The following is a 22,264-nucleotide window of genomic DNA, read 5'->3' as shown; positions in this document are numbered from 1 at the left end:
TACGTACGTTTGTAGCTCATGTAATCTCTAGTCTTGACATTTATTAAAACTTATTCATACTTTGACTGTCTCTGTATTTGAAAATCCATCTTTATAAAGTCAATGAAAATGCCAAAAGATCTAAGCTACACGCTCGATATTGTAGCAAACAAGAGAATCTGTCCCACAACGTTGGTTACTTTCACTTTCATTTTTAGCGTGTTTTTGGGTGGAGTGTGTCAATTAACGACGGAAGGGAGTTGTATTTAAAGGGAGCGTGTCGTACCTGAATCAGAAGCGGCATCCGTTTGTTTGCACATGAGGTTGCCAGTATGAGTGAGGTTTTATGATGGAAAGACAGCTGCGTGTCAATCAGCTGTTTCATGTGTATGTCTGGTGCGTGACTAAAGCATCGCACTTCCAGACCAACTGTCGTGAGCTGTCCTGAAGACAAGGCAAAAACCGCTTATCCACCTATCTTGGTGTCTGGTGACCCGCGATACTCATTGGTGCCTTCAATTCCTGCAAACGTGGTCAGTACCTCTGCGCCGCCATTACACACACTCCTACACACGCACGCACCCACTCGCATAGCTTTTATATTCGCACATTCTGTGTGCTTAGTGTTTTGTTTATAATTGTTGTTGCCCATTAAAATTATTGTTGCTGTTGATTTAATGTTGGTGATTTACCACAAACTTAATGAGATGTTTATCCAATGTTTTCTTTGTTCTCTCTTTTCTTTTTTTATGGACATTTTTTGTGAATGAATGTGGACACGAATCTGCGAACGTGGATTAGCGTGACGCGGTCGGTTTCCGGCACGGGGCTCGGATCTTGAAGACCAGAGACCGCTACTGTGAACGTGTGAACTTCATTTCTTATTTTGTTTGATTTATTTATTTTTTGACCATTTCGTTTTTTCTGTGTGATTATGATTTTGAACCTATGTGGAAGAATAAATATCCCTTGTGAAATGACCTTTTGTCTGGGATTATTATTATAATTTGTTGTGTAACAGGTGGTTACCTTTTCTGCTATCCTGGGTTAAGTTAATTTTTGACAGGTTTAATCCTGTCTGGCGCCCGAAGTTTTTCTTTAAAATAATTTATTTAAGTTAGGGCGGCCACCACCGTTACAATATTATAGACTGCTTTGAGTAGTTTTAATTCATAAACCCAGAAAGTTTTATGTTCACGGCCAGAAGATACATTTTCTTGGAGTTTGTAAACGGGATACCCCTTCTTGACTGTGATAATCTTACATTTATTCGCTGGACGAATGACTGATGACTAGACCAGTTACAGAACAAGGTAATCTCGATAATTGATAAAGTAAATGTATATGCGATTTATGAATTATGACCATGAGTTATGATTATTAATAATTCCAAATTCCCCATATCCTTGAGCTAATTCGTATTGACCCAGAGTCATATATACAGTTTACGTTACACAGCTTAATGCTTGTCCTTGAACACCAGTATAATTTTGTAGTCGATCTAAGAGTATTGTGTGATCTATAGTATCGAACGCAGCACTAAGATCAAGTAAAACTAGTATTGAGATACAGCCTTGGTCAGAAGCTAAAAGTAAATCATTTGTGATTTTAACGAGCGCAGTTTCAGTGCTATGATGCGGTCTGAATCCAGACTGAAACTTTTCATAGATATCATTTTGTTGCAAGAAAGATCCCAGTTGAGCGGACACCACTTTTTCTAATATTTTAGACATAAATGGAAGATTTGAAATGGGTCTATAATTTGCTAGGTTATTATGATCTAATTGTGGTTTCTTAATGAGAGGTTTTATAACTGCCAGTTTAAATGTTCTTGGAACATGACCTAAAGATAAAGACGAGTTAATAATATTGAGGAGAGGATCTTCCAGTACAGGTAACACTTCTTTCAATAGTTTAGTTGGTATAGGATCTAATAAACATGTTGTTGTTTTAGATGAAGTGATACGTTTATTTAACTCTTTTTGTTCTATAGTTGTAAAGCACTGTAATTGTTCTTGCGGGGTGATAATTGAAGCTGAATTATAAGGCGTGATTAAAGATTGAACGTTTACAATTGTGGTTCTGATGCTTTTCTCAGTGAAGAAGTTCATGAAATCATTACTACTGAACTGTAACGGGATATTTTGTTCAGGTGACTACTGTTTATTGGTTAGTCTAGCCACGGTGTTAAATAAAAACCTTGGATTGTTTTGGTTGTTTTCTATTAGTTTGCGGAGGTGCTCAGCCCTGGCCGCTTTTAGGGCCTTTTTATAACGTGACATACTGTCTTTCCATGCGATTCTAAAGACATCTAAATTAGTTTGTTTCCATTTACGCTCCATAAATACGGGTTTCTCTCTTTAGAACATGCATAGTATTGTTGTACCATGGTGCTTTAATTTTCTCTCTGACCTTTTTTAATTTAATAGGTGCAACCACATCCAATGTTCTAGAGAGAATGGTGCTCATAGTGCTAGTTAGTTCTTCTAGTTCATCTGTTTGTTTGGGTTCAGGCAGCAGCTGAGACAGATTAGATAAGCAATTTGAGAAATGATCTATGGTGGATGGGAGGATTGTTCTGCCTGGTTGATAACGCGGCGCCACATGACATATTACAGCAGTACATAATATGCAAGTTACCATGTAATGATCAGTGACATCATCACTTTGTGGAATGATATCTATATCGGTCGGATCGGTTCCATGTGATATAATTAAATCGAGTGTATGATTAAGACGATGAGTTGGTCCGGTGACGTTTTGCTTGACCCCAAATTAATTTAATAAATCTATAAACGCAGCTCCTAACGCATCATTTGGATTATCTACGTGTATGTTAAAATCTCCAACAATTAATGCTTTATCGACATTGACTAATAGGTCTGAGAGAAAATCTGCAAACTCTTTTAGGAAATCAGCGTAAGGCCCTGGCGGTCTATATACGGTAGCCAAGGCTAGAGATAATAGGGATGTTTTTCTAACATCTAAGAGCGTAACATTTAGTACAAGTACTTCAAACGAAATAAACTTATAACCCGTTTTCTGAGTAACATTGAGAATATCTCTATAGATTGTTGCAACACCTCCGCCACGACCAATCAGACGGGGCTCATGCTTATAACAGTATCCTGATGGAATAGACTCATTTGGACCGAAATAATCATTTGGTTTAAGCCAGGTTTCAGTAAGGCAAAGTACATCGAAGCTATTATCTGTGACTATTTCATTTACAATAACTGCCTTAGGTGTGAGTGATCTAATGTTTAGAAGACCTAGCTTTAGAAATTGTTTTTGTTTACTAATAGCAACATTTTCTGTTTTAATAACAATTAGATTTTTCCTAGATCCTACAGTACATTTATTATTTGATCTCACTAAACGAGGAATAGACACGGTTTCTATGCAATGTTCTACACTAGTATTTATATCAGTTAAATTGGTGCAGCAGTATTTGCTTGGGTGTAAGCCATCCGCACGTAAAAGCCTAGGACGCTCCCAAAACAGATTCCAATTATTTACAAAGAGCAGTTTCTGCTCATTGCACCATGACATTAACCATTCATTTAGCGCAAATAATCTGCTGAACTTTTCATGCCCTAGTCCAGGAGTGGGCAAACTACGGCCCGCGGGCCACATACGTTTGCGGGCCACAAACGGTTAGGCTGTTTAATACGGCCCGTCAAGTATTTAAAAAATTGTCTTAAGATCGCATTCATTTAGCCTTTTTCTTGCAATACTTTGCGTTATATATATATATATATCGCTTTGCATATATTTGACAATCGGAATATCAGATATTTCATGCCACAGCTAACAAATGTAAAAAAGGAAAAATGACATAAAAGCAGATCATCATTCATTCAGCGCTGTTGTGGCTGCGGTGTGTCACGTAACAAGCAATGACGCGTCACCATGGAAACCAAACAGACAGCGACTTAAGCGCATAGACTTGTTGCACGTTAATGTTTTTTCCTTTTTTGGAAACTCACAGAGAAAAAAAATGTTTGGTAACCGCTTGCACACCCGTTTAGTTTTTCCTTTGATTTGTCTGCTATTTAGTTTCTTTGCTCCTCTGGATTTGTGGATGTATCCTGACTGATTCCGTTTACCGACCTTTATCGCCCGGCTTTCGACCGCGCTCCCCTGTCTGCCATGTACAGAACCCGGTTTTGTTCATGAAATGTTCTGATTTGCCTTTGCTTTTTATGTTTTATTTTAGTATACTTAAAAATAAATTTGTATATTCGCTTATTTCGTTTTTTCCACAAATGTATGACTTTTGGAAGTGCAAATTGATTGCCATATGCAGTTTTAATAAAGTTGAATTAATTTCTGTCATTTTTACTCTTCTAAGTGTACACTTGCAGGTGTTTTGTTTCTAATTTACTGTTAGGCCCATTAAATAATAATAAGGATAAACAATATTTAAAAAGTATAGGCTATAATTATCTAACATCTAACTAATTAAAAATTAACCTCAAAACATAACATGCTAAATGGGGGATATCTAGCATAAAAAATGTATTGTCAGAATGTCGTCTCTCAGTTGTTGAATTTCGCGCAGACGTTGCCACAACGTAAATGTGTTTGCTCAGCCCGATCTCATGAAAGTGCGAATACCACGAATTGTATTTGTAGTAGCCTACTTATGATATGTAGTTTTGGCATGCATATGATACGCACTTTATGGCGTGTAATAGGCACGCACTCCGCACCCCTAATCCTAACCAAGGGGTTTACAGTGCGTAGCATATGCACGCAAAAAACATTCTTGGCGTATAAATGGCACGAGAAATAAAATTTGTGGTATAGATAGGCACTTTCATGAGATTGTGTTTCATAATCTGCTACTGGGCCGGCCCTCTGTCAAATTTTAAAACCCAGTGTGGCCCTTGAGCCAAAAAGTTTGCCCACCCCTGCCCTAGTCGGTACGTGGGAAGCGGTCCTGACACAATGATCGTTGTTTCAGGCGATGTGCTGCGTACCGTATCGATCAGGCTCCTGAAGTCTTTCTTCAGAACCTCCGTCTGCCGCAGCCTGATGTCGTTCACTCCCGCGTGCAGGACCATAGTTCCGACGGGCTCGTCACCGTTCAGAATCTCGGGAACGCGAGCAGCGATTTCAGAAACACGAGCACCAGGAAAGCAGTGACTGTGCACCTTACTTTTACCTAACGTAGCGTGTACATGCCGAACGATGGAATCGCCGATGATCACAGCAATTACACTCCATTTAGCACAAACAGGGCTACTATAATATGTGAGCAACATGTATGTACATGTTTGTATTTTTGAGAGAATAATGTTTATGCATGGTTATTGAAAAAACTAAAAACTAAAGTTTCTGAAATAAGGCCACAAAACACATACTAAATATGTGTCAATAAGACTTCTGAATAATGCATTTTGTCGCCTAGAGTTTTTTCTCCAAAATGATCTGAAAATCATCCTGCCTTATCATTCACATAAAACAATACATTGATTAAAATTTTGCAAGACACTTTCTGTTTGGAAAGACAATATGCGAGTGGGCGTCAACGATCCAACACCATCATGCATATTTAGTGGTTCACACCTGAGGAGACAATGGGGCCCGCATACTTAATGAGCCATTCATTCAGGTGTGTCACTGAGCCACAAGAAATAATGCAAGAGCAATATGTATATGTATATATATTCTACCAAATTGGTTCACAGTTGGAAGCATCTCATTTTTATTTTATTTTTCCATGTCTAGTAATTGTGCAGTTAATTCTCATACTGTATTTTTCAGTTTTGGAATATGTATCCTCTCCCCAAATTTGTCACTAATAAAACACAATAAAAATTATTTAAAGAAAAGGCTTATATTTACCTTTTAACAGTTTGTTTACATCTACCTTGTAAATATATATTTTTTATTAAAAAGGTTACAATTACAACAACAATTGAAGTGTAATCTTTCTTTGTAAAAACTAAAGTATACATTTTATCATACATATTTCAAAGTTAAGGATTCATTACTTTGAATATAGCCTAGGCTACATTGGAACAAACACATAATAACACATTATTTGATTACTTTATTTTTGACAAAACATACTATATTTAACATACGAGCAAAAATTGGCAAACAAAAGCTTATTTGAGGTGGCAGATATTTTACAGTAAAAATGTGTAATCTATCCAAAACTAGTCAACGAAATGTTGTCTTTCATATGTCTGTAAAATAGGTCTTTCGTTTATATAAGAAATATAAATGTTAATTTTCAGTTTAATACGTTGCTTATACAAATACATTTTATTTCAACATATTTCAGTCGATTTTTACTCATCTCAGTATAGCAATATAGTTTGCTAAAAGCAGATCATTCATTCACACACAGAAACGCGATTCAAATTTAAACCGTCTTTTTGCGAGTTGTGGTAAACAGCGCATCTCTGCCATTCATTCATTCACACACAGAAACGCGATTCACTTGAGAATGAAAAAAACTTACTACAGTATTCTCAGGATCCGTTGCTCCTCGAAATACCAGCACTTCTGAGGTACATTTTCCATTATTATTATTACGATAGTATTATTCCTCACAGCGCCGCGAGACAGTGTAAACAAGTACAATGATCTGAATAAACTTGATGTGTTTTCTCGAGCTGATATGGGGGCGTTTGCATGGATGCCTCAGTCATTTGCGTTTGAATACCGCGCGCTCTCTGTGGGCGGGGTCGAATTAAAAATAATTAGCTGAGATGAGAACGACTGACATCTCGCTCTTTTCATACAGATTACTAGCCTGGCTAACGTCAGACCTCTTTCTCATTGAGACGTGGTCTGGGAACCACATGTTAATTTTCTCGTATTTGAGGCGTGGTTTACGAATGCCTGGAGCCGTTTATTGGATGCTACGAATGTCTATCAAATGCGCCTGTACGTAGCTCATAGCCAATCGTTTCAATTATACCAGATGATGTATGTAGAGCGAGAGAAATTCGACGAGGAAGAAGACAAAATAAACTTGCGTTCTAAACTACTTAGGCTGCATCGAAAGGTAACTTCGCGTCTGCTGCCATGTTAGATCCATAGATATAAACAAACTGCTTCGGTGTGTCGCATAGACGTCGTCATCGTCTTGCTGCTCCCTCCCCGTTCTGTGATTGGTCCCCTCGCTGAGGCGAAAATCTAGTCCATGGAATCCAGACTGCCTAGCAGCGTGAATAAAATCGCGCTGCGCACAAGGCAGCATGGGGAAACCCAGGCAAACAGATTACATAAACTGAGAATATTTGTTTTTTATAAAAATTAATTCAAGCTTCATGCCTGTGTGTCTGTATGCCTGTTTGACTGAGTATTCGCTGAGTTATTGTTCATTTTCGGACGCGTTTCAGAATTGACTTCACTGACAGAGAGAAAGCAGAACTCACATCATGTTTTATTTTTCTTTATTTGGCAAAAAGCACAACACTTTGTTTTTATTGTGAGTATACACAAAAAGAATACACACTTAACAGGATCGATTGATGTATGAAACTGGTTTGTAAAATCAAAATCAATAGAGTATTTGGAGTCTCGTTTGAACTGATAAGAAAAAAACCGAGCAAATCACGCCGGCGTGATTGCCAACCTCAGAGGGTTATTGGAATCACATTCTGCAAAGCTCCTGTTATCTTAAGGGAAACAGTAGGAAACCACTGAAAGTGTTGAGGTTATCCTGGTCATCATGTATCTTCGCGCCAGACCTAAGTCTCACATAGACAACATCTCTAACCTCCAGGATCAACACAACTCCATTCGAGGAGTTTAACTCGTTCTGAGGCTGACCAGCATATGCCAAAACCATGCGCTCTCCATTCTTATAAATGTATGCAGCTGCTGGAGTTGGGCCAACACCAAATACAGAGACTCTGAACATGTACGCTCCTTTCAGCGGGGCTGTGAAAACACCTAAATCAAATAACAAGAGATACAGAATCAGATGTTTCCTGTATGATCACTTAATCACCAAACACACTGTGTAATAGTTTTGAAAGATGGCAGATCATTTAATTCTCTAATACACATTACACAACTGCAGAGAGGTCTGAATGGAGCAGAAGGGTTTTCATTATTATAAACTGAGTTTTATGACTCATTTCATTGATCATTACCTGTAATTGGGTTGTAGGCGTTCCCTATGTTTGTGAAGACGTTCCTGTAGGTTAGTGTGAATTCAGAGGTAAAAGGACCAATATGTCCACCGCCAGATTGCATCAGTGAAGCTGAAAAAGCTATTTCTCTGTCTGTTGTTGAAAAACATAAGCAATATTGTGATATATTACTCTATTACACTGATAATGTATACACTGAATTTAACATCATTCAAGCACACTTTCACCTCTATTTTCCTTTCTCAACTCCACTTGACCCAGAGTAAGATTTGAGATTTCTGTGAAGGAATAAAGATTCTGTTAAATGACATTTACACTGCTTATTGTAATAGATAACACAATTTACACCATAAATTGAGGCACCATCATTTTTCTTGTTCAGCTCTTCCAGGATAACATCATTTTTCCTGTTCATCTCATCCCTCAATTGCGTCTCTAAAGCTCTGATGTTCACTTTCTGCTCTGTAACTGTGGCGGTCAGTTCTCTGTTGATGGTTTTCTGCTCTGTAACGGTGGCAGTCAGTTCTCTGATGTTCACTTTCTGCTCTGTAACGGTGGCGGTCAGTTCTCTGATGTTCACTTTCTGCTCTGTAACGGTGGCGGTCAGTTCTCTCAGCGCTGCATGGATGTCACTGAAGCACAGATGGTAGTTTTGTTGGCTGTCAGTTGAAGCTTCATCTCTCAAAGTGTCTGTTTGAGGTGGATTCTGTCTTCCGTCCTCAGATCTGAGCTGTTGACTGATCTCATTCTCATTGAGTCCTCCATCTACCTGATGCTGTACGACACACACAAAGGTTTCCAACAGCAGCAGTAAACATACTAAACCCTTCATTCTTCACTGATGTTTGTTTCCAGCTCTTGCTCTGTCATCCTCACAGCCTCTCATGTTCCTTTTATAGTGTCCTGATTTACTGTCTTTTGTACTTTATCTATATTGCTTCAGATAAATAAGTAGTTCAAGTTAATACAATCAAAGAGATGTTCCGGGTTCAGTAGATGTTTATCTCTGAGTCAAAATTATTTTCTATTTCACAAATGTTGTGACTAAAGTTCAAGATCAGCGGTCGGTGTCCTTATGGGACACAGGGGGATAATCACAGATACACCTCTGGTCGTTTGAATCAATTGTCATGAATGGTTAAAATCTCACACTTTAATAGTATTTATTAGCACCTAACATAATAAAACAGGCTCTGTGAGGAATGATTACCTCAAAACGTACATATGCAATTTAAATACATCAGCTATTGTCACGTGCCAGTGACCCATGGGCCACTTACTGCTTGGCCCATTTACAGCAAATGTAAGTGTCTGACAATTTATTTTAACTAAAGAACGAGCTGACAGTTATTTCTGTTGTGATTTATATCATGCCACAAATGTTGCTGATGGAGTTTAACTTGTGTTGAATTCACAAAATACCTTTAAATGTTATTTTTACTCCACATGCAACAACATCCTGTATCAACAGATGTAAAAGGGAATAAAAAACTTGTCAACTTAAATAAATGTAATTACATGTATAAAATCATTAAATGTAATTATTAACCTTATTTACAACTTTTCACAAACAAGAATGTCCTAGATTTTGCGAAAGTGGATTTGTGTCTTTATGATTTATGATAATGATAACATTGACTTGTTTTACAGTACCATAATGTGAGCTGTTTTTACCTTTGTTAATTATTACTTACTCTTAGGTTTGTCAGAGTGCAACCAATTTTACATTTACACATTTTGCAGATGCTTTAATACAAATCAATTTATATGCACATTGTTTCACAGCTTTACAGAACACAGAGATGAAAATATAAATAAAAGATTATAGTCTGTTAACAAAAGCTTTTTAAAACAAAAGCAGCCAAAGGGAAAAGTTACTAGGAAATTCCTTAAGATTGTTACAAAATGAATCATTTAGCAATTTTCCATCTTGAGTTGTTTTTGTCAGCATTAGCTATGTAAATCAATGTGTATCCGTGTGAAAGTGCACTGGTGCAGTACGTTTTGAAAGTTCTAAAAACTTGTAAAAGTTTTCTGTTTTGATAAATTGTCACATTTTGTTTTGGTTCATGTCTCAATTGCTCAACTGCTGTGTCCCAATTCAGGGGCTGCATCCTTTGAACGCCGCGTCAAATTCACTACCCCAGAATTCACTGTTCGCCAGAGATGAAATTGCCAGATTACACTTTTAAATGCAAATATTGGTTTTCAATTTAATCGAGTAATCTAATGTATCTAATGATAAAATTTAGCCTGGATGCCAGCCGAATTTAGCCCCGCCCACAAACATTTTAGGTCGGGAAGTTCGGTCTGGACTTGATCCGTTGAGGAGCAAAAATTGTTCGGACCAATCAAATTGTCAGGCCGGGCTTTATACAATGATGGACAGATGATCAACAGTAGCATACTCATCCACGTCACCAAAAGAGCGCTTGGGTTGAATTCGTTTACAACAAAGATAACTGCCGCTGGAGAATTGAGATTTCACGAGTTCACACTTACAAATAAGTCAGATAGAATAAATGCATATTTGGTGTGCTGTCCGAGGAGAGGGCGGGCTCGGTATTCGGCCCGAACCCAAAGCACTCCCCCTGTATTCCAGGCTGTGGAAGAACAAGACGTGAGTGGAGGGAGTTGAGTGAGTTGACAGAGTGAATAAATATATGCTTCCTCTCATGCTGATAGGGTAGACATGGTAATTGTTTGATGACAAGTTGATTGGATTGATTATCTGAACGTGCTCCTCCCGAACTTTGTTTATAAAACATCATGTGTAGATTCCGCCATCGCGTCTGTTATAGAAGATATCGACAGCGCATTCATTTTAAAAGAGGAACAGAGAACCGCGATCAAGGCATTTGTTGAACGGAAACATGAATGAAGAACATACGTCACTTACTCTGTTGCTCTGATTGGTTGTAGGTCTATCCAATTAAGTGCAGTGGCATTTTCTTTCCTAGTTCGGTTGAAACACGCCCCATAATCACAGCCCGATGGAGCAGTATCAGACTCACATTCTGGCGGAGCTACAACAGCTTGTGTCCTGAAAATTTCAAAAACATTTTTGTTTATGTTTACATTTATGTAGCTGATGTGGAGTTAACTATCGTCTAATCATTTATTAGCATATTCTGTCTTGATAATCTATAAATCGTGTTCCGGCGACGGGGTTTATGTAACTTTTAGGGTTAGTGATGTCACTAACTCGGGAGGAATGTGTAGTCCATACCAACTGTTTGTTGTCGTCCTTAAAAAGCAATTTCTTTAAAAGAAAATATCTCCCTTTGCTTTGAACTTTGAGCATCGTGACTTGGCAGATGTTGTTTATGCTCAAACATTAACACTACACACTAACTAAAGTTAAAAAAGTGAAATCATAATCAACCACCCCTTTAAGCTCCTTAATTCATATTGCAAGAATAGGTATATTTGGTCTAAATGATCGATACAAAAAGCTATTAATGAAATGAATAGTGTTATTGTGTTATTATTTTGTGTAGGCTACAATCACAGACTTTGCAAAGTGTCAGTTTATTCTCTCTATTGCGTAATCTGCCGCCACGGCTCATTGAGAGCGATTGAAAGCTGGTAGCAAATCAATTCAAATGAAACATTGAACGAATTCATAATCACAATACTGAAATTACTGAAATTAAATTGAATAATGAAAAAAAAATTCAACATAAAACATTGTAATAGAAAAATATTAGGCCACATCAATGAGGCTTTGTAAGAGCAGACATTAATTTAACAGTATTCAGACGATAGCTCTGTGGTCAACGCAACAACATGAGCCTCGCGGACCTTCAAGCGATCCGAGATCGAATCTCAGTGTAGCCGACAGTGTTTATGTTTTTCCGTTTTTGATGCTTAAATATGTATCTGTTTATTAAAGGCAAGCATCTTGTTTAATTATCAATTGTACATTACAACATAAATTTGCTACATTCCAGTTGAGCCGCTGCAAAGACGACACATCTGATGAAGGAAGACTGTCAGCCACCAGAAAATGAAGATGATCGTCTTTAATCTGCTAAATTATTATTATTATTTTGTGAATCATTCACGAAATTGAGATGACTGACAGTGATACCCGGCCATAGCAACAGAAGACATTTTTCAAAACAGATAGAACAAATCAGAAAAATACTTACAATAGCCTACAGTATTGCTTTCAATTAATAAACAATGAAAATAACAATAAGAAAAAAATAAAAAATGAAAATGTAAAAGAAAATTAATTAAGTTTAAAAACCCATCGCACATTTCAAGGTATAAATAAAGTGTTGGGACAGTTTATTTATTTAAAACAGGGTTGCATCGATAGAGTTTATTCCCTTCGCGATGCAAAATAAGAAACACAGAATCTTGTTCTTGCGACATTTTTAAATTTCTATTGTCAAAGAAATTGCAGCTAAGTTAAAAATTTAAAACGGTACAAAACGAAAATAGTTCAAAGCAACATAAATTAAGAACAGGCGTTTTTCTTTATCTCTCTCTCGCGCTGGATCTCTTTTTAGTAAGTTTCTTTTGTCTCCCTCAATGCGCGCTCCGGGTCTCTCTCGAAATTAAACATTTCAGGGTAAAACACACCATACAGCTGATAATACTGTATATGTCGCTGCGTGTCATCCACACAAATCACGAAAGAAAAAACTGTAACAAATAGTCTTTGTTGCTTCAAAGATACAGCATGCCTGGCTGAATTCACCTTACAATAAAACGAGGTTGATCGCGAATTAAAGAGCTCTGTATCTGCTGTGTGTGGAAAACCTTTATACAATCAATAAAACTACAATATTTATAGTTTAATAAGATATAGGGCCTACATATGGACTTTTGGAGATTTTGAGATTTATCCTTAAAAGAATTTTGCCATTGCCGGCTCATCAGGCTATCCGACACTCTCCATATGAAAGACGGAACATTAACACCTATTCGGGTTGGTCCTGCACCCCCAGGATAAAGCAACTGCTTCTCCAACCCCCCACAGGCTATCTGAGTTTGCAAAACAAAACAAAGAGTTTGCCATTCACACTTAAATCACTATTCTAGACATTAGCGAAGCGATAGGCTATTCAAGTGTTGATAATGAAGGAATTAAATAATTTAGGATATGTAGTAATATTTCTGTCATAAATGTTTATTAGCCTACTAAATATTTAATATGCCTATTTAAATAATTGAAGAATTAAAACGCTACTTCAGTTTGGGCCAGCTTTTTTCAACAAGCAAAACTAAATACAATCTTCAAACGCATGTTCATTTGTTGTCTTGAACAAAATCAATATTAGATTCCACAGGGATCTTTGAATCCTTACAACCAGGGTGCGATTTGTGAATAAAGTTTTTTTTTTTATTCAAATAAATCTCGAACCACAGCTTCGTGCTGCTGTTAAACTAAATAACATTTATAGAATAATTATGAACTTAAAGGAGTAGTTCACTTTTAAAATGAAAATTCTGTCATCATATACTCACCCTCTTGTTGTTTCAAACCTGTATGAATTTCTTTCTTCTGCTGAACAGAAAGGAAGATATTTAGAAGAATGTCAGTAACCAGGCAGTTTCTAGGTCCCATTGACTTCCATAGTAGGAAAAAAATATACTATGGAAGTCAATGGGACCCAGAAACTGTTTGTATACTGACATTTTTCTAAATATCTTCCTTTCTGTTCAGCAGAAGAAAGAAATTCATACAGGTTTGAAACAACATGAGGGTGAGTATATGATGACAATATCGCAGCATTGACAAATACATGTATTTGATCTGTTTTTACAATTTAATTCAGGGCGATTTAGCCTACATTTCATTAGAGTGAGATTTTCACCCTTTCCTTGTCCTTTCCTTATTGGGAAGAGACTCAAAATACTCTGTCGATTTTGATCTTACATACAAGTGTTATACATCATTCGATCCTGTTAAGTGTCTATTATTTTTGTGTATACTCACAATAAAAACAAAGTGTTGTGCTTTTTGCCAAATAAAGAAAAATAAACATGATGCCAGTTCTGCCTTCTCTCTGTTAGTGAAGTCCATTCTGAAACGCGATCCGAGGAGCAACGGATCCTGCTATTCAGAGGATTGTAGTAAGTTTTTTATTCTTAAGTGCTTTGTTCTAATCGCGATTATGCAATAGTGTCGGTAGACTGCAAAAAGACTGTTTAAATATGAATCGCATGTCTGTGTGTGAATGAATGAACGGCACAGATGTTTACTACAGCTGTACACAACAGTGCACACTTGCACTTACATTAGTAAACATGTTATTTTTACATGAACACATCTACTAGTTTAGCTTTTACCAAACTATATTGCTATACTGAAATGAGTAAAAATCGAGAATTAACTGTGTCTTCTTAGCTAAAATGCTTCCTGAAATACTCTTAGGAAAAGTCCTAAAATTAGGACTGACATGCCCATTATTTTTAAGAGTTTATCCTAAATCAGCAAGTTAAGAGCTACTTTTAGCCATAAGATGTTTTGTGAATACGGCCCCTGATCTGTATATTTCTGTATATTAAATAGTTTTGTAATTTGGAAAATTCTTCTTTATCTCTTTTTTAGGTTAAAGCAATAAAGACAGAAAAAGAGGTAAGTTTCTGTTCAAGCAGAAAACCTTTATGTTGTTTCTCAAACTAAATTGAATGTATTAGGAACTAGTTTGGTTTGAGTACAAACTAGGGCTGCTCGATTATGGAAAAAATCATAATCACAATTATTTTGGTCAGTATTGAAATCACGATTATTTCATGACTTTGGGAATGTGTTTGCATGTGTTGATAATGATCTGATGAGTTGAATCAGGTGTGTTGGATTAGGGAGACAAAGAAAACGTGCAGTGTTGGGGGTACTCCAGGACAGGTTTGGGAACCACTGTCTTAGACTATATGCATATGGTCAACTTGGGAGTGGTTCGACGGATGTTAATATTCTTGACTCGGGGCCCAACACTTTGCCGCTTATCTGTAAGGCAAAAGGAACAAATATCGCAAAAGCTAAACGGACTAAGAGGAAAAATGCCAAGTGAATTTGCTCGGCAGCCCCACGGTCTAGAAGAGCTGGACAGGTGGAAGGCCACAGAATTTCGGCAGTTTTTGTTGTATACTAGACCAGTTGTACTGAAGAGTGTGTTATCTCCTGAAAGATACTACAATTTCCTGTCCTTGACAGTAACCATGTCAATTATGTTGGACTCTGATGAGAGCACTTGCAATGCATACCTTCAAAATGCCCATGAACTCATCTCACACTTTGTCATCTGCTGTGTGTCATGGCGAACAAAAGACAGAAGCAAATATGCAGGTAACTCAGTTTATTCTTATACATGTAAGTGAAAGTCCGGTGATGAGTGAGTAGCTGGTGACACAGGGACTGGATGGTCAGCGAGATGTCCGTGGTGAAGTGCTGAAACCGTGAAACCCAGGTGAAGACGAAATCCGAAGAACGAGGAACAGGAACTGGAACACGAAACAGGAACGTCGACAAAACTGGGATAACACACGGGAGACATCAACCAACGATCTGACAATGAGAGAAAAGTGCGGTGAGGTTTTATAGGTGGTTGAATGAGCTGCAGCTGGAGTGTTGAATGGGATCAGCTGGATCGCTGATCATCCGGAATGAGTGCCACGCCCACTCACACACACACACACACACACACACACACACACACACACACAGAACAACAGTTACACGAGACAAGAAGGAAGCAATGAATTTATGAACCGTGACAGTAACCCCCCTCCCTAGGAACGCCTCCTGGCGTCCCTAGGCTCCCTTACCTGTCGATTGTAATCATCAATAAGGGAGTGATCCAGAATGTCTCTGGCAGGTACCCAACTTCTCGCCTCCGGACCGTAACCTTCCCAGTCCACCAAGTACTGGACTCCGCGTCCCCTCCGCCTCATGTCCAGAATACGATTTACCGAATAAGTTGGTTCCCCGTCTACGAGACGCGGCGGTGGGGGAACCGGGGCTGGCGGATTAATACGGGAATAAAACACGGGTTTAATCTTGGATACATGAAACACGGGGTGAATCCTCCTGTACACTGGAGGGAGGTTGAGGCGGACTGCCACCGGACTAATGATCTTGGTGACAGTGAACGGACCGATAAATTTAGGAGCAAGTTTATTAGATACGGAGCGGAGCGGAATGTTCTTAGTAGAAAGCCACACTTTTTGACCAACGACGTATACGGGAGGCCTAGACCGGTGGCGATCGGCCTTGGCCTTGGTGCGCGCTCCCACCTGGAGTAGAGTCTCGCGGGCTCTAGTCCAGGTGCGACGACACCTCTGGACAAATGCGTGGGCAGAGGGAACCGCGACTTCGGACTCCAGACTAGGAAACATTGGTGGCTGGTAACCTACACTACACTCAAACGGAGATAGGCCCGTAGATGACACTGGTAACGTATTGTGTGCGTACTCCACCATAGACAATTGCTGACTCCACGAGGAAGGATTCTTGGAAACCAGACATCGCAATGTTCTCTCCAAATCTTGGTTGGCTCTCTCAGTTTGCCCATTGCTCTGGGGATGAAACCCTGAGGACAGACTTACAGTCGCCCCTAGTAATCTACAAAACTCTCGCCAAAATTTGGACACAAATTGAGGTCCTCTGTCGGAAACCACGTCTGTCGGGAGGCCATGTAAGCGAAAGACATGATTAACGACGGTCAACGCTGTCTCCTTGGCTGTGGGTAATTTGGGCAAGGGAATAAAGTGGGCCGCCTTCGAGAACCGGTCCACCACGGTCAAAACTACCGTGTTACCCCGAGAGGGTGGGAGGGCGGTGATAAAATCTAGCGAAATATGGGACCAGGGTCTCGAAGGGACAGGCAGCGGTTGGAGTAACCCATCTGGGGAACGATTGGAAGTCTTACCAGTGGCGCAAACTGAGCAAGCCAAAACAAAACTGTGAACATCACGAGCCATGAGTGGCCACCAGAATCGTTGCTTGACCAAAAACTTGGTACGATTAACTCCTGGATGACAAGCCACATTGGAACAATGCCCCCACTGAATAACGTCGGACCGTAATCCCTCCGGTACAAATAAGCGGTTCGGTGGGCAACCGGCCGGGGGCGTTACCCCTTCTAAGGCTCTCTTGACCTTCGATTCGACCTCCCATACGAGTGTGGAGACAAATAGATTCTCGGGTAAAATGCACTCGGGAGTAGACGGGCGTTCGGAACGATCAAAAATTCGCGATAAAGAATCGGGTTTGATGTTTTTGGAACCCGGGCGGTACGAGAGTGTAAAATCAAAACGTCCGAAAAAAAGTGCCCACCGAGCCTGCCTGGAGTTCAATCTTTTAGCAGTCTTAATGTATTCCAAATTCTTATGGTCTGTCCAGACGATAAAAGGTACCCCCGACCCTTCTAACCAGTGACGCCATTCTTCCAATGCTAACTTGACCGCCAACAATTCTCTGTTACCAATGTCATAATTGCATTCGGCAGGAGACAAACGATGGGACAAAAACGCGCATGGGTGCATTCTATCGTCTGAGGGAGAACGCTGAGAGATCACTGCACCTACCCCCACCTCTGACGCATCAACCTCCACCACGAACTGACGTGATGGATCAGGGGTAATCAAGATGGGAGCCGAAACAAAGCGACTCTTGAGTTTGGCAAACGCAGCCTTAGCTGCGTCTGACCACCTGAACGTAGTTCTGGGGGAGGTCAAGGCAGTCAGAGGCGAGGCTAGTTGGCTGAAGTTGCGAATGAACCGCCGGTAGAAATTGGCGAACCCCAGAAACCGCTGTAGGGCCTTACGGGAATCTGGAGTTGGCCATTCCACCACAGCCTTAACCTTCTCCGGATCCATCCGAATTCCCTCAGCCGACACAATGTACCCTAGAAAAGAAACAGACTGTGCATGAAAATCGCATTTCTCCGCCTTGACAAAAAGCCCATTCTCTAACAACCTCTGAAGCACTCGTCGGACGTGCTGCACGTGTTCCTGGAGAGAAGATGAAAAAATCAATATGTCATCCAGGTAGACATATAGAAACTGGTCGACCATATCTCGCAGCACGTCATTGACGAGTGCTTGGAAGACTGCTGGGGAGTTGGACAGCCCGAAGGGCATGACCAAGTATTCAAAGTGCCCCCTGGGGGTGTTAAAAGCAGTCTTCCACTCATCCCCCTTCCTGATGCGGACCAAATGATAAGCATTACGTAAGTCCAATTTAGTGAAGACGGACGCTCCCTGCAACCTCTCGAAGGCTGAAGACATCAACGGCAAAGGATAGGTATTCTTTACCGTGATGCTGTTCAGCCCTCGGTAATCAATGCAAGGTCGCAGAGAACCATCCTTCTTCCCCACAAAAAAGAACCCCGCCCCCGCTGGAGAAGAGGAAGGACGGATGAACCCCGTTGCTAGAGAATCAGAAATATATTTCTCCATGGCCCCCCTCTCTGGAACAGAAAGCGAATATAACTTGCCCTTAGGCGGAGATCTACCTGGCAGTAAGTCTATTGCACAGTCATAGGGACGGTGCGGAGGAAGAGAAGCAGCCCGAGACTTACTGAACACTTCCTTCAGGTCCAGGTACTCCGTGGGCACGTTAGATAAATCCCCTGCCTCCTCCTGAAACACAGAGACAGAAACAGACGGACAGGCAGAGACAAGACAGGACTCATGACACTTAGTACTCCATTCAAACACCGTGCACTGCTGCCAGTCTATTTTGGGGTTGTGTTCGATAAGCCAGGGATGTCCTAGGACTATGGGTGCGAGAGGGGAGTCCAGTATGTAAAATGACAGGGTCTCAGTGTGGTTGCCAGATGTGATGAGCGTGACGGGTCCGGTGGTGAGTGAAATGTTAGGTAGATCTTGGCCATTGAGTGCGCGGACTTCAATCTTGTGGGTGAGCGGTAAGAGAGGAACTTGAAATCTGTGTGCAAACGTGTAGTCCATAAAATTACCCTCGGCCCCGGAATCCACCAGTGCTTGTCCGTCGTGCTCGTGAGCTGACCATCTCAGTCTTACTGGGAGGAGCGTCGATGTTGATGAGGTCTTCTCGGCGGAGATCCCACCCGACAGTCGCCTCAGAATTACTGCCGGGCCTGCCCCTTTAACTGGACAGCCGAAAGCGAAGTGTCCTGATGCCCCGCAGTACAGGCAAAGTCCTTGGGATCTCCGCCTTTCCTTCTCCTCCCGAGTAAGCCGAGCCCGCCCAACCTGCATGGGCTCGTGATCGTAGACGGGGCTGACCGCATCCTCACCGCTGGACCGTTGAACCCCGGCTCTTTCCGCCATTCGACCAGGCAACCTCCGTCGTTCAACACGGGATAAACGAGCATCTACTCGAAGTGCCAGTTCAATAAGTCCATTAAGGGATGTGGGCAGGTCCAGGGGGTAGATTTCCTTCTGGATGCGGTCAGCCAGCCCATGCAGGAACATGTCCCACTGCGCCTCCTCGTTCCAATGACACTCTACCGCCAGGGTTCTGAACTCAATCGAATAGTCAGAGACTGACCTCTCTCCTTGCTTGAGCTCTGCTAGGATGCGGGCCGCCTCTCTCCCGGTGCTGGCGCGGTCGAAGACCCTCTTCATTTCGGCGGAGAGTGTCTGGAACGAGGTGCAGCATGGATCTTGATTCTCCCACACCGCCGTTCCCCAGAGTGCTGCCTTCCCAGTCAAGAGCGTGAGAGCGAAAGCCACCTTGGCCGATTCGCTGGAGAATGTTCTTGGCTGCAGGGAGAAATGCATCGAACAGCGAGTCAAAAACGCTCTGCAAAAACTAGGCTCACCTGCATAGGTCTCAGGTACGGGAAGGCGTGGCTCAGACTGGAAAGCATTCTCCGATGGTGTGAGGGGAACAGACGGTGTGGGTGGCGCAGTGGGATTTCGCAGGAGTAGTAATTGCTGGGTGAGCTCGGACACCTGTGTCACCAGCGCTTGAACTGCTCGAGCTGTGTCGTTGATATTCCTTTCCTGATGATCCATACGTTGTATACTGGTGTTGACAAAAGTCTCGAATGAAGATGGTTTACCTGCTGCTTCCATAGCATGGTCAGATCGTTCTGTCATGGCGAACAAAAGACAGAAGCAAATATGCAGGTAACTCAGTTTATTCTTATACATGTAAGTGAAAGTCCGGTGATGAGTGAGTAGCTGGTGACACAGGGACTGGATGGTCAGCGAGATGTCCGTGGTGAAGTGCTGAAACCGTGAAACCCAGGTGAAGACGAAATCCGAAGAACGAGGAACAGGAACTGGAACACGAAACAGGAACGTCGACAAAACTGGGATAACACACGGGAGACATCAACCAACGATCTGACAATGAGAGAAAAGTGCGGTGAGGTTTTATAGGTGGTTGAATGAGCTGCAGCTGGAGTGTTGAATGGGATCAGCTGGATCGCTGATCATCCGGAATGAGTGCCACGCCCACTCACACACACACACACACACACACACACACACACACACACACACACAGAACAACAGTTACACGAGACAAGAAGGAAGCAATGAATTTATGAACCGTGACACTGTGCTGACCTGTATGGAAAGTATTTTTCAGTATACAATGATGGACTGATTCACCTTCATGAGGATGTCCGCTACTTCAATTGCTCATTGAATGATATTTCCGGTTTCCCTTTTGAAAACCATCTCCAACAAATCAAAAAACATGTACGGAGTGGAAAAAATCCCCTAGCACAGGTGACCAGGCGATTATCAGAGATCGAATATACAAACGCCAGCAAGAGCAAAACACAGCCTGAAGCACGGCCCCGAATGTTTGTTTCTACAAAGGGAAAGGACAGTTATTTTCTCTTGCGAGGTGAAAGATTTGCTTTTATCAGAGAAAGAAGAGGAGACGGGATTGTGTTATGCGATGTCCTGCACCAGTGTTACACATCAGTGTTGTTTGAAAAGCTCAAAACAGCTAAATATAGTGTACACAAGAAATGGACGAGGCAGGATGAAAAGACGACAACTTCTTGAAACTGATCTGTTCCGCAAGGTGGCCTGCCTCCCTCATGAAAATGGTGGTTCTGTCCACATACCTCTCCTTTTGAATTTGAAGGTTGGCAGTTTTATCTTAATTAACCTCTTTGTAGATGTACCATTCTATATTTTGTCATAACTGAGTTCAGAACACTTAAAGGTGGATTTAACAATGTTAAACAATGTTTGAAATTGGGCAGACCTGCACAAAACACAGCCAATCAGCAGTAAGGGGCATATATACTCGCAATGATGCGGTGTGGTGGAGGGGAATTATATATATTATAATATATAATTCATTTCTGGTGGCATTTGTGTTTGTTTGTAGCAGTTTCATAGATAAGTAGTGTGGAAAAGTGCTAACACTTTATGAATGTGCTTTTACTTACCAGATCCTGGTGTATGCCAGGGCTGTGTGGGTGGAGCATGGCAAGGAAGTGGAGGGAACTGCCCCAGACAACTGGATTGATGTTGACAACAAAACTATTAGATGGCCAAAAAAAGGGGAAAGGGCAGCTTTCCTCAATCAACACCCCCCTCAGGATGACTGGATGACATTCACCTTGGTGAAGTGTAAAATGACCTCCGGAAAGTTTTTGTAAATGATCTAATAAGGTTAATTCCTCTGTCAAAGTAAAAATTGTAAAGCAAAAATTGTATCAGGTGAGCACCCTTAGTCAAGATGCTAGTAGTATGGTCATTAGGGGTTCAAGCACGAAGTGCTGAAACCCTATTGTAATTGTGCTGATTTTTATTATTATTTTTCTTCCGCCGTAAAACGCATCGTGCAGCCCAAACCGTAAGAGCTGGAACCTTGAAACTTTGCCAGATGGTAGTATAAAAATCGAGGAGAGGTTCAGAGAGTATGACCCCGATTGACCCATAGGTGGCGCTATAGCGACCAAAAGCGCGAAACTGGTCATAACTCCTAGACCGTATGTTGTAGACTCAAGTGTCTTATATCAATGGAAAGCTGGACTCCTGAAGAACAAAACGTATATCTCCGATTTCATTTCCGGTATGCAAATTTTTCCGCCATTTTGAATTTCGTCAAAAAACTACTTTTGCGAACTAGTCCTAGGTTTTTCGCCCGATCGGAACTAAACCAGTGTAGAATTGTTCTCGGAAGTCTGAATATCAATAATTATCGAAAAAAAGTTGAAATTTCGATTCACGGTCGCTAGGGG

General features: G+C 40.9%; 3 protein-coding genes across 4 annotated transcripts in view; 1 reads left to right on the top strand and 2 right to left on the bottom strand.

Annotated features, from left to right (window-relative positions):
• Nucleotides 1-22,264, bottom strand: part of LOC309497399 (uncharacterized protein) — a 125,575-nt gene that overhangs the window by 28,998 nt on the left and 74,313 nt on the right. The window lies entirely within an intron of this gene.
• The window catches only part of LOC309497428 (uncharacterized protein), a 292,681-nt gene that overhangs the window by 210,044 nt on the left and 60,373 nt on the right, over nucleotides 1-22,264 (top strand). The gene's annotated exons all lie outside the window — the stretch shown is intronic.
• Nucleotides 7,599-22,264, bottom strand: part of LOC309497403 (uncharacterized protein) — a 53,467-nt gene continuing 38,801 nt past the window's right edge. The window contains exons 1-4 of one of the 2 annotated variants that reach the window (XM_082167675.1): nucleotides 8,466-8,968; nucleotides 8,330-8,380; nucleotides 8,103-8,234; nucleotides 7,599-7,899 (exon numbers count right to left, since the gene is read on the bottom strand). In XM_082167675.1, coding sequence (XP_082023801.1) covers nucleotides 7,619-7,899; nucleotides 8,103-8,234; nucleotides 8,330-8,380; nucleotides 8,466-8,934 — 933 coding nt within the window. In that variant the 5' untranslated portion in view covers nucleotides 8,935-8,968 and the 3' untranslated portion in view covers nucleotides 7,599-7,618. Of the gene's footprint in view, nucleotides 7,900-8,102; nucleotides 8,235-8,329; nucleotides 8,381-8,465; nucleotides 8,969-22,264 lie in introns of those variants that run through there. The other variant, XM_082167674.1, reaches the window with a different exon arrangement.

Source organism: Leuciscus leuciscus (assembly GCF_965113295.1).
Source record: "Leuciscus leuciscus genome assembly, chromosome: 4".
Classification (NCBI taxonomy): domain Eukaryota; kingdom Metazoa; phylum Chordata; class Actinopteri; order Cypriniformes; family Leuciscidae; genus Leuciscus; species Leuciscus leuciscus.
The sequence above is the reverse complement of the archived record's forward strand: the minus strand, read 5'-3'. Positions and strand labels throughout refer to the sequence as shown.